The sequence below is a fragment of the Lampris incognitus genome, chromosome 7, assembly GCF_029633865.1.
Source record: "Lampris incognitus isolate fLamInc1 chromosome 7, fLamInc1.hap2, whole genome shotgun sequence".
Taxonomy (NCBI): domain Eukaryota; kingdom Metazoa; phylum Chordata; class Actinopteri; order Lampriformes; family Lampridae; genus Lampris; species Lampris incognitus.
In genome coordinates this window covers 14,519,502-14,532,502 of record NC_079217.1, presented here as the reverse complement: position 1 = coordinate 14,532,502, position 13,001 = coordinate 14,519,502, and the positions used below count along the sequence as shown (strand labels likewise).

The 13,001-nt window shown below is 44.9% G+C and overlaps 2 protein-coding genes across 2 annotated transcripts; one reads left to right on the top strand and one right to left on the bottom strand.

The window, feature by feature from the left end:
• Nucleotides 1–219: 219 nt before the first annotated feature.
• LOC130115931 (high mobility group protein B1-like) lies at nt 220–4,175 on the bottom strand. The gene is made up of 5 exons (XM_056283818.1): nt 4,051–4,175; nt 2,700–2,855; nt 2,292–2,437; nt 2,028–2,202; nt 220–765 (listed from the first exon to the last, which is right to left on the bottom strand). The coding sequence occupies exons 2-5, from the start codon at nt 2,844–2,846 to the stop codon at nt 637–639; spliced, it is 597 nt and encodes a 198-aa protein (XP_056139793.1). The 5' UTR covers nt 2,847–2,855; nt 4,051–4,175; the 3' UTR covers nt 220–636.
• Nucleotides 4,176–6,937: 2,762 nt separating this feature from the next.
• Nucleotides 6,938–12,919, top strand: LOC130115914 (testis-expressed protein 26-like). Its single transcript, XM_056283773.1, is given in 7 exon segments — nt 6,938–6,979; nt 9,637–9,752; nt 11,133–11,283; nt 11,376–11,532; nt 11,726–11,887; nt 12,014–12,166; nt 12,879–12,919. Coding segments are annotated over 7 exon segments (822 nt in total).
• The last annotated feature ends 82 nt before the right edge of the window (nt 12,920–13,001 follow it).

Sequence of the window (13,001 nt, the reverse complement as noted above, 5' to 3'; positions counted from 1 at the left end):
TCATCTGATATGCCTCCTTTCTGTTGATGCAGCCATCAGTTATGAACGATATTTAAAAGCCCCAAACCCCATCAGAACGGTTTGCACCACTGAGAGTCTAACTGGATTTATTCCCTCCAGGTTGGGCTAGATATTAATTTGGCAGTCTCGTCTTTTTAGTATATCGGCAATCTAGTCTTACTCAGAGATTTACTACTAATTAACTTGAGAAAAACTCAATTTCGTAAAAAAAAAAAAAGACCTTTATTGAAGAAATTATTTAATGTAAACAGCTGCTTTTGATATTAGAGTGGTATTCAAAGAACAATTAAAAAAAGACATAACACAGGAAAAATCTTCAAAAAAATACACTACCAACTCAAAAATCTTATTTTGAGTTGTACACCTAGAGGCTAAATACTTCAATACTGTTTTATAGTCCTTCTAAATTGTTACGGAATATGGCGGGGATAAAGAACAACCACTAGAAATTTTCAAACTTAAGATATGTAGTGTTAACTTTACAAAAAAGGGAGGATAACACTGTACATCTTAAAAACATTAAATATACATGTTCTTGTTCAGTTTGACTGGGTAAATTGAGTATATTAGGGTTATATGGCATAAACAAAACTTCAGGCCCCATCCCTAGGCAATCTAATCATCATCCTCGTCATCATCCTCATCATCATCTCCCTCGTCCTCTTCATCTTCATCATCGTCATCCTCTGCTGCGGCAGCCGACCCTGAATCCAATTTCCCTTTAGTACGGTAGGCAATAATATCCTATGGAACGTAAGAGAAATTGGGATTCAGTTATGACAAAGCTCAATCATTTCATATGGTTGGAGAAAAACTAAATCCAAGGCCCCAGACTAAAATTTCCTACCGGTGGCACTGGTGCCACAAAGTCTCTCAGATGGTAGTACCAGTGCCCGATTTGGTGGCACCGTGTCCGTTGTGGCATAATGTAAAAGAATGTGTATTGTCTTAGAAATGTTTTCAAATTCCTTTACCATCAGGTGTGTATATATTTATGGTGAAATTAGGAGAGGGAGACCTTATATGAAATAACGACTTTTGCAACTTTAATGTCACATGTTTGAAGTTAGTTGTGGCTGTAGCAAACTTTGTGTTGCCAGCACTGGAAATAACACTCAGCAGTGCATTTTGTTCTTTTCTTCGTTTAACCTCAACCAAGGAAATTCAACTAGCCATTCCTGTCGGATAACTATCTCTTTTCTTTTAGCAGCATTTTCCAGCTCATCGGTCTCCTCTTCTCGTTGGCTTTCAATTAGAGTTGAGCTTGACACCTTGACTTCACCCTCTATTGTGTGGGAAATTCTTTTATTATAAAAGATTATTATAAAATGTTTTATCACTATAAAATGTTTTATCGTTTTCTTTTATTCTTATTTGTTATTTTCGATTATTTGGTATTTTAAGCCTGTTTAGCACTTTAGTCAATGGCGATTGGTTTAAATGTGCTACACAATTTTTTTTTAGTTGACTTAACTATCTCTCCCCTTGTGCCTCATCTGCTGTAATGTTACTGGGTACACAGCACTTCATGTGTTTGGTAGAAAATATGACTTGATAGTATGTTTCATCGCCACTCACTGCTATTGTCCACATTAGTTTCAATGTTTGCTATTACATACCTACAATAATTAATGCGCAAATTGCACATGAGTAAACACTGCTATAACAACTCGGATGGAGAGGGGTATAGCCTGCAGGAGTTGTCTGTAGTTGCCTCAGTACCATTTCTACAGTGACAAGATTTACTGTAGCTATTTGTAAGGCACAACCAGACCAGAACAGTTTCAAACAGGCAGCGCACAAAGAATTTTTTTTCTAAACATACATTGTGCTGTCGCGCCAGTGCTACCTTTGTGAGGGAAAAAAAAAAAAAGAAAATAAAAAAAGGTTGTGGTCGCAGTCTGGAGCCCTGAAATCTAACACGCAAACCAAATGATGACAACATTAATTGACATGCAATCAAATCAACAAAGGAGTCTAGCTTCAGTTCCCTGAACACCATTTACCTTGTCATACTTCTCCTTCAGTTTGGCAGCCTTCTTCTCATATGGCTTTTTTTGTTCAGCAGCAGAGCTATTCCACATCTCTCCCAGCTTCTTTGCCGTGTCTCCAATAGTCAGCCCTGGGTTCTCACCCTTTACCTTGGGCCTGAAGTCTGCGCAGAATAAGAAGAATGCTGACCTATGGAACAAATGACAATGTCAAGGCGACTATAACCAAGTCAATCAAATGAATTATGTTTTTCTACAAGAGTTCATAAGGGTACATACGGTGGTCTCTTGGGGGCATTGGGGTCCTTGAATCGCTTCTTCTTCTGGCCCTTGGGTGGAATGTAATTCTTCATTTCCTTCTCATAGCGAACCTTGTCTTGTTTCGCCATATCCTCAAACTTGCCTTTCTCTTTAGATGACATTGTCTTTGGGAAAAATAACACTATAAGCATCAATATGCTCTACATTTCAAACAAATGGGGAATTTCCCAAATAATAATAAGAATAATAAATTAACTTATATAGCACTTTTATAACACTCAAAGTCGATTTACAATAAACAGGGTGAAACAAGACAACAGATAAACATAACACAGACATACAGGGGTGGATGGGAAGGGGGGCAGTAGTACTGAATTATAGCAGAAATCAAAATGCACCATGTATTGAAAGCAGTACTGAATCTACCTTCCATCGCTCAGAGCATTTCTTGGAGAACTCTGCAAAGTTGACACTCGCGTCAGGATGTTTCTTTTTATGCTCCTCCCGACATGTTTGCACAAAGTAGGCATATGAAGACATTTTGCCCCTTGGCTTCCTTGGATCTTTCACCATCTTGAGCAACTTAATGGGAGGAAAAAGATTTTGTGTGAAATGCATCCAAGTGTACAACACAGCGGTAATGACCATGTCTAAATATCATTCTGTTCAAATGTCCATTTCTGCTTTGTCAGTTCCATCTATTGTTTAGATTGGGTAGAGGGAGGGGGTGTTTGGCATGACTGATGAGCCATTGTATGAAGGAGACCAAGATGCTTCTTAAATACTGCACCTAACTTCAATAGCTGTAGGGCACTAGTTTGCAATGTGTGTTTACAAGGATATAGCCTCTAACTAGTAATCAAAAACTGCTAAGTTATGAACCATTGTCTAGGAGCATTCCAAAGACAACGCGTTACCGGCTCAAGACAATGATAAGGGTGCATAACATTAACGTTAGCATCCGCTACCATCTGCCGTTTGTGATTTTCCCCTAGCTTTAGCCAGCATGGCCCCTTTCCTTCCACGCGATTTTAGCTTCACCATTGGCTTAGCCATCTACGCAGCTGGCTAATGTTAGCTACACCACTCATCGCTATGAATGGATAATGCAACGGATAACTATAAAAACACCTACTAGAAGCTGGATAGAACAGCTAGCGTGATGTGCGTCCCTGTTTTTTTTGTTTTTGTTTTTTTACACCAGTTAGCCTGTCTGGATAACATGTCAGGTTAATTGGGGGTTATCAAAGTGTTTCAGTTAAAACATACTGTGGAACGATGCCCTTGTGTTACACTGGCTGCCTTAGCTTTGTTATCCTACGTCCAATAACTGGCTAGCTTTTGGGGTATCAACGCGGCCAGTGATCATTGTCATCTAAGCTAGCAGGCTAACTGAATGGCTAAATGCTAACAGCTACATGCTGGCGGACGTTACGCTACCCAAAACGTAGTAACTTCGTCTTTGGGGGGGAGTTATCCTTCATCATGTGTTTCTCTTCTTGGTCTTTGCGGCACTATATTTATTTCACTCAGCAGACAACAACGTTCCCCAAGCGGCCAGCCGTCAGTAAATAAGTAGTTAGTGTTGGTTGATATTAGCAAATACACGAAACCCACTTTAGCAACCTTACTACCATTAGGGTCCTTTATTCAGCTAAAAAACAAAACCAAAACAACGCACTCTAACCACAGTTGTACAGCATGACTTAGCGGTTCGTTGGTAAATATCTGTCATCCGTTAATTTTCTCGGTTAACTATGTCAAATATGATTCTTACCCCAAATAGATCAGTATCAGGCCAGCTGTGCGTCGTTATATCTCAAACAATGGGAGGAGAGGCACCGTCAACGCGCGGTCTTTTGGTAGCGCGGTAGTCACTCTACATTCATTCTGCTTGTCGGCGCTCCGGCTGCAAGTCATTGGCTGCAGCCAACTCCCCGAAGAATCCCATTGGACGCTTGCGTTCCAACCGCTGAGTTGCTGCAGCCTGTGATTGGTTGTCTGAAAATCACGACTCGGAACATGGCGCTAAAACTGAAAACAAGGCAGGAAAAAAAACACGATGCCCAAACAAATATAACAGGAGGTGAAAAAAGCAGTGGGAATGGTTTGGCAAGTTAGACAGCAACTATCCAGCTAATGTTCCTTCCACTTGGTATTTAGCGCTGGTATTAACCAACCTCCATGTAATGTTGCATGGGTTTCAATAGGCTGGGGTGGGATTTCAGCACCAAGGAGCTGTCTGGTGTGTTATTAAGAGGTTATGTGTTTATACCACGACCTTTCATGCCAAACGCCGACAGCACCGTGGGCTTTTAAACCATTAAAAGGACCGTACGACAAAATTGTGAATAGTTTACATCACTTTCAACCATTTTCTGAAGTGTACCACCATGTTTCTTCGCTTGTTTTTAAATGTGTTTTCCTTCCTACCTTCCGGACAATCATTGGTTTCCTTTCTTTTCAGTACGATAGAAAATTAACTTGCAGAGACCGGAAATTTGCATAACAGAGGCAATCCATCACAGCAAACATTTAGGTACCTCAATTTTTTCTTTTTTGTTGTTGTCAAACATTGCAGGATAATACGGGTGAACACGTGGATTGATTAGGGGGGGAAAAGTCCCTGGAAAAAAAAGACCAAATATGAAATCCCACCTCATTCGTGGTTGTGTAAGTGTTAGCTGGAGAGCCAGAGCATATTAAAGTGGGTTTATCACCAGAGCGTTTGAATTAAGATTAGGGGTTGGGTAATTTCGAAAAAAATAAAAATACAAAAATAAATAAAAAAACCAGCGTGATTTGGAAAATTTACTATTGGGTGGGTGTTATATTCAGTGAGCCGACAACAAAACTGGAGGCCCTACGTGCATTGTCGAAGCATTGCTCCATCTTCCTCTGAAGCCTAACTATGGCCTGTTTTGCTTTGGCCCGCCGAGGTGTGTGTGCTGCCATACCCCGGGCCCTGAGCCTATCCAGTGGGAGCTCCATCTCACGTCCCAACATTAGGGATGGCGGAGAGGTGTTAGTGGTAGAATGCTGACTCGCCCTATAGTGCATCAGCGTTTGATTCAGGGCAATCTGGAACAGGTGTGCTCTAATACCATTCTTAAGAGTCTGATTAAAATGCTCTGCCACTCCATTGGCCCGAGGGTAAAAGTAGGCAGTGCGGAGGTGCTTAATGCCTCTGCTGCGGAGGTAGGAAGAGAATTCTGCGGAGGTTAGCAGGAGCTCATTGTCGGTGGTAATGGACAGGGGCAGACCCCATCTTCCAAACAAGCTGTCAAGGACATGAATAATAGCCCTAGTGGTGACTCTTCCCACCGGAACAACCTCCGGCCAGTTTGAATGGAGGTCGTACACCACCACCAAGAACTGCTGATGATGAGGGACCCCTCGCCCATGTACTTCGTCGCAGATGTCCAACCGGACATGGTGTCCCAGGGACAGGCTGGCCATGCTAAAGGTTGTAAGGGCGGTGTGGCTGGTGGTCCAGTTTCGCCGCTGAGGAGGCGTGCAGTGCAATCCCTGACCTGCGTTTCAATATCATGGTCGATGCCTGGCCACCACACCAAGTCTCTGCATCACTGTTTAAGCTTCACTATGCCCAAGTGACCCTCGTGCGCCATGGCTAAAACACGTGCACGCAGGGCACTCGGGACCACAGTGCAAAGCCCCCGAGAGACACAGACATCTTCCCAGCAGGAGAGCTCATGTTTGATTCTACCATAAGGTGCCAGTTCGGCATGCACTTGTGATGGCCATCTGGCACGCATGTACATGCAATTTTGCTAGTATAGGGTCCTGTTCCAATGCCTGTTTGAGCTCATCCAGCGCGATGACTGGCTGGAGGGACATGCACAACATTTGTATGAACTCTGCTTCACCATCCTCTGGTGAAAGAGTCGGAGTAGGGGCATCAATAGAGCAGGAGAGGAGGTCTGCTACCACATTATCCCTCCCCGGCGTGAACTTCAGCACATAGTTATACTGTCTGAGGCGGCTGGCCCACCTGTGTAGCCGCAAGGGCTTGTGGCCTGAGCTTGAGGCCGACAGCAGCGTGGTGAGTGCCTGGTGGTCAGTCCGGAGCGTGAACTGACGTCTGTACAGGTAAAGATGCCATCGTTCAAACATCCAGATGCAAGCCAATGCCTCCCATTCACCCACTGAGTAGCGTTGCTCTGTGGGTGTCAGGGCCCTGGAGGTGAAGGCCATGGGTCTCTCGACGGTGTGCTGCTCCTGAGAAAGTACGGCCCCCATTGCTCTGGCAGAGGCATCGCAGGTGACCATAGTAGGGCATGACGGGACAAAATGAGCCAGCACAGGTGCAGTTGGTGAGCAGACTGCTTCCGAATATGCTGCTGTCCAGGTCCATGGCACGTCCTTCCCGAGGAGCAGGCAGAGGGGCGTTGTAGTCTGGGAATACCCAGGCAGAAAACAGAGGTAATAGGCCATCATACCCAAGAATGAGGCCACCTGGGAGGCTGACGCTGGCTCAGGGATGCGGTGGATGGCCTCGATGTTCGACATGAGGGGAGAATACCCCTAGCTGAGACATGAAACCCCACGAACTCGACATGCAGTGCTGAAAAGGTGCACTTTCTACTGTTCAGCGTCAGGTTGTGGCGCAGCAGGGTGCTGAACACTCTGTGGAGACGCTCGTCATGAGTGTGTTGGTCCATGCCATGGATGACTATGTCATCCAGGTACATTGCCACCCCAGGTATTCTGGCGAGGACAGTGGACATGACTTTTTGGAAGCAGCTGAGGGCAGAGCTTAGACCAAAAGGCATGTGTGTACCTGAACACGCCAGCATGCATTACAAACGCTGTAAGATCCCTGCTGTCAGGGTGCAGAGGCACCTGCAAATATCCTTGCCGTAGGTTGAGCATTGTGAAAAATGTGGAACCGTAGAATAGGGCGGTAAGCCCCTCAGCTGTGGGCAAGGGATATTTATTTGGGATGATAGCCTTGTTGACGGCGCAGAGAGCCACACATATCCTGAGGCCCCCAGTTTTTTTTTTGGCAATGACTAGGTTAGAAATCCAGGGAGCGGTATCAACCGACTTAATGATGATGTCGTCCAACAGTGACGGAAGCTCTTTCTTGACACCCTCATGCAACGCCAGAGGGCTCCGACATAAGGGCTGGATGACGAGGCTCACATCATCCCTCACCAAGGGCTTGTGTGTAAAAGGTTCTTAGCCAGCCCAGTCCATCAAAGAGTGCAGGCCATTTCTGCTGCCATGTGGTGGTGACCTGAAGTATAGCTGCCCCATTGTGGTCATGCAGGGAGACGCCCAACCCAATGAATAGATCAAGGCCTAGGATGTTAGCGCCCCTCTTGGGAGATGTGGAATGTGAAGGATGGCAGGTGTGTCGTGCCATAACACATAGGGAGCTGGTGCCCACTACTGTTATCTTAGAGCCACCATAACCACACAGGTCAGTGGAGGGTAGTTTAAGCGACATATGAGCAAAAAACTTATTATAAGTGTAAAGGCTGAGCACCAAAACTGCAGCACCAGTGTCTAGTAGTAGAGGTGAGCTTACTTCCCCTAGCTGCACAGTGCAGGATTTGACATGGTAACCGATAACTCAGTGTGGTCAGGTGGGTTCACTGAGACTTGGCCTGAACAGTGTTACTAGCAGGGGCTGAGCGGCACATTTTGGCAAAATGGTTAAATTTGTTACAGTTCTTGCATCTCTATCCCCGAGCTGGGCAGTTCGGCGCCCTATTATTGTGAGCGCTAGCCCCACAATTGCTACAATACCGCCTGTTAAGTTGCCTGTGTGTCTGCTGCACAAGAATGTCACCGTCCGAATCCACGCTATGTGGATGTGACCAGCGCACTGCGCTGGCTGGAGCTGCTGCGTGCGCGGCAGGTTACTAGTTAACATAGAGGCACATTCTAGCACTGACTCGACCTGGAGCTCTATTTTGACAGCGTCCTCAAGTGACAAATTGTCTGATTCCAAAAGCAGTTTCTCCCTCGTCTTGTCACACATGGTCCCACAAATTAGCTGGTCTCTGACCATTTCATCCCGCAGCTCACCATAACTGCAATGGCCCGCTTACTCCCTCAGGTTAGCCACGTAGCTAGTGACTGACTCACCAGGTAGCTGGGGCTCTTTTCCTCAGGCGGCATTGGCGTTGCAGGATCCGGTGCTTACCAGCAAAATGGTTGTGGAGCAACCAGATCAGGTCTACGTAGGACGCAACTGGGGAAACGGTTCCTGAAATTGCTCTACATATCCTCTGTCCCTCCTGGCTGAGGCAGTGGCGGAGTATTGCTGTCTTCTGCTTGTCGGTAATGTCCAAAGTGTTTAGATAAGTCTCAAAACTATCCAACCAGATTGTGTCTAGATTTTTCTTTTAAGTTTTTTTTCTTTTCAATTTTCCCCCTTTTTCTCCCCAATTATCCCGCTCTTTTTGAGCCATCCCGGTCGCTGCTCCACCCCATCTCTGCCGATGCGGGGGGGCGCCCCGACCGACCAAAGGAGGCGCTGGTGCAGCGACCAGGACAAATATCCACATCCAATTTCCCACCCGCAGACACGCCCAATTGTGTCTGTAGGGACGCCTGACCAAGCCAGAGGTAACACGGGGATTCGACCTAGCGATCCCGTGTTGGCAGGCAACGGAATAGCCCGCTACACTACCCGGACGCCCAGGTTGTGGCTAGATGGAATACAGCCACGGACGTAAGTGACGCAAAAACTCGCCGGGCGTATTTCGTTGCTATAGCAATAGCTAGCTTAGCTAATCTTCTGAGCTGCCGCGAGTTTGAACTTTGGTTTTTAAAGCCAGATGAATGATGAGTCAGATGAATTAGTTTTACTTAAAATAACTACAATTTCACTTATTGAAAATTGGTAATTGTGTATTTTAAATGAAGATACTGCTTCCCAATGCTAGCATGCCAGCTAAGTCTATATAAATCGGTAGCTAACGTTAACTAGTGTCTGCGACACTAGCTATTTATCCATAGATATCGTATATCTTACAAATCCACTTCAAATGGTTAGCTAACGTAACGTCACATTTGTAACGTTAGCTAAGCTATCGATAGCTGTGCTAACTAGCGCGATAATTAACGTTAGCTAGCGATGAAAACTTACCCTCCTGACAAAAAGCCTTGTCTTTTGTCGAAACAACGATTTTCGTTAGTGTGTCCTCGTATTTTTCTTAAAATCGCCTCAAAAGATCTACACGAAGGGGAACTGTGAAAATAGACTTCGTGGGTTTCTTCTGAATTTGCCGCCATGTCTCTCAGGAGGCTAGGCTAGCTAGCGCCACAGCAACGAAATACGCCCGGTGAGATTTTACGTCACTCCCGTCCGTGGCTGTACCCCATCTAGCCACAACCATCCAACCAGGCGGTCTACGAGACTGAAGGTTCGCCGGGCACAGCCAAGAATGGTGCCGGTGGCGTTAGACTAAACTCAGCCATCTCTCGTCGCCAATGTTACGTTCAGTGAGCCCACAACAAAACTGGAAGTCCACACAGTAGTTCGATGCCACATAAAAATTCTTTACAAAGCCACGTACACTCCCGTAAAGCAGTCAACTGTCGCAAAACACCAACACACGGTACTCACATAAACAACAGTGGGCCAGTGCATTCCCAAATTGTAGCAAACGGGATAAAACTCGCAAAAAACATCAGCACGGTCCTTTAACTAGCAGGTGGCGGTATAAAAAAAATTCCCGCGTCTGTTTCGTTCACACATTGGAAACGTCATGTTAGAAATGCAACAAAGTCAATAAAAGGGGGCTAAACGAGGATGGAGCTGGATCAGTCAAGTCAAGACGGTTGACGCTAAATCTTTAATGCATTATCCCCCCCTGCTGAGAGTCCACTGTGGCTGTGCAAGTGTCACCGTGACGACAGCGGACCTCCCTGGCGGTTAACCCCGAGGCAGCCTCTCTTCCTGGGGCACTCAAGGGGTGGCTAAACTACCTCTCCAAACATCCCCAAAGCCTATTAAATGTGGTTTAGGCCAAAAATTCACACAATCAAGCATTGCATTTTCCGACTGCAGTTCTGGTGTTTCAGCAAATTCCCTGGCCGCTTTGAATGGATACATTCTTCTTAATCCAGTTTTACTTTGTAGTTTATTTTCATTTCTCTCTTTTAGAATTGGACAACGGTCATGGCAGCTAAGGGTTAATTTATAGATTTTTCTGGATTATTGAACTAATTTGTCTAAAGCTGTTGTCCCTGACTTTTATTTCATGATGGACTACAATGGCAGCAATGTAGCAATGTTAACATTGAATTTTAAAACAAAACCAATTTGTAGATAAGCAACAAAGGTGGGATCCATGTGAAGCATCGGACAAAAAAAGAATTCATCGACTGGCCAACTTCTTCTGCAGATATTCTACTGTAATTACTACAGTAAAGGGGCTGATATGTTTCAGGGATGAGCAACATAATCCAGAAAGGGCCGGTATGGGTGCAGGTCTTTGTTCCAACCAAGCAGTTACACACCTGATTCTATTAGTCAACCCACAGTCTTTGCTAAGGATCTTGATTTGTTGACTCAGGTGTACAACTGCTTGGTTGGAACAAAGACCTGCACCCACACCGGCCCTTTCTGGATCATGTTGCCCATTGCTGGAACTATATACTGTTTCTGTCTCTCTGTTGTGTCTGTCTGTTTGTGTCTCTCTGTTTGAGTCTCTGTTTCTGTGTGTGTGTGTGTGTGTGTGTGTGTGTGTGTGTGTGTGTGTGTGTGTGTGTGTGTGTCAGCGAGAGAGAGAGAGAGAGAGAGAGAGAGAGAGAGAGAGAGAGAGAGAGAGAGAGAGAGGTATGTTTCTTTCTATCTCCTCTGTGCTTGTCTGTGCATAGGCCCAAAACGTCAGAATCATTTACTCCGTCTGGGCCTGTGGGTTCGTATTTGTACAATGAAGAATTTTGCTGGAAGCCGATCTCTAAGCCGGAATGCATTCGCACAGGATGAGCTTCAGGACAGAGGAGAAACAACCAGGTTGGTACTGTGGCAATATTAATCCTCGCCCAAAGGAATTACACTTAAGTTAAATCACTTGTCACAGCATGTAATACATTTTATTGAGCTCTATTTTCCCCAAGTCCTTCATGATATGGAGACTGCCTAAGGGTAGTATGCAGAGCTCTGCGGATTGCAGATCCCCTCTGGGTGATTTGTTATCTGAGGAGGCGATCCAGAGGGCATTGACATCACAATACTGCTCAACCTACAGCACCGAATTCATGAGCATACCTCAAGGTAGAGAAACCTGCTGGCTTTCTCTGGGTTGCAGTCAATCCAACTGTCCCGACAACTGAATTTATAACATTCATGCTTTGAACCATGTCCAAATTGCTCAATTACACTTTCAGTCTAATATTTACACCTACTGCTTATTTTCCTTGATGTCGTGAAACTTGCCTGACAGGAGCCATTCACACTTAAAAGTCAGCAGAGCGACTTGCACCTCTTAACGGCAGAGATGATGTGCTCCACTTCACTAGCACAGAGACGAGGAACAGTTACCAACAACCAAAGCAGAGATCTGGGCTGCAAGTCAACCGATCCCGCTATGAATGTAACGCACATTACCATGTGGTCAGCCAGGGCATCGGTACCGTAAACTAAAAAAATGAAACAGTCAAAACTCTCCCCATTGAAATAAATATTTTAGTACGGTATGGCAAAGATTACAGTTCATCAAAGTTCCTTACGAGCTGGTTTCTCTTTATATTTGCAGTTCCAACTGTTGCTCAAAGGCACCTCCACAAACTTCAAGGATCAGACATGACCAGCTACAATATGCTCTTTGGAAGACCAACTACCAACATTACACCTGTCCTTAAGTCTCTGCAGCCCCAGGAGCTGCAACCTGGAATTTCACCTGAGAAGGGTCAGAACTGTAAAACATTCCCAAATCCTCTGTGAATAACTAGGCATTAATTGGAGTTTTTTTATTTTGAGAGAGCATATTTTCTCACCATTCTTTTCAAAAATAATAATCGCTTGTTTTGTTTTTTGTTTTTTTTTGTTCATTCAATCATGGTTTAAAATAGCAACATTGAACGGTGTCGAGGTAAATCACAATGACTTGCGAGTTGATAAAAATGAAGTTAATTAAAATTTAAACACCAGCTGTTTCCCCCATTATGCACAAAAAATCTGCCTTTACTTTATTTATTGATAAGCTTTTCTTGCTATTTTACCGAGACAAGTTATTTTTCTGAGGGCAGCACAGTGGCCCAGTGGTTAGCCCTGTTACCTCACAGCAAGAAGGTCCTGGGGTTCGAACCCAGGTGGTCCCAGGTCCTTTCTCTGTGTGGAGTTTGCATGTTCTCCCCGTGTCTGCGTGGGTTTCCTCCGAGTACTCCGCTTTCCCCCACCATCAAAAAGACATGCATGTTAGGGTTAATACTCCTGTCTGTGCCCCTGAGCAAGGCAATGGAAAGAAGAACTGGAGTTGGTCCCCGGGTGCTGCAGCTGCTCACTGCTCCTATACAATAGGATGGGTTAAATGCAGAGAACACATTCATTGTAAGAATACAATTTGTTGTAAGAATACAATGACAAAATAAGGTGGCTTTCTTCTTCTTTTCATTCCATAGGCTCAGCCATCTTGGTTACCACCCATCTTTCCCAGGTGTAATGCTAGAGCGAGTGTCAGGTGTCACATGAGACAACACTGATCACTGTCTGTCTGGAGGGATACGACTGAGAAACTATGTTGT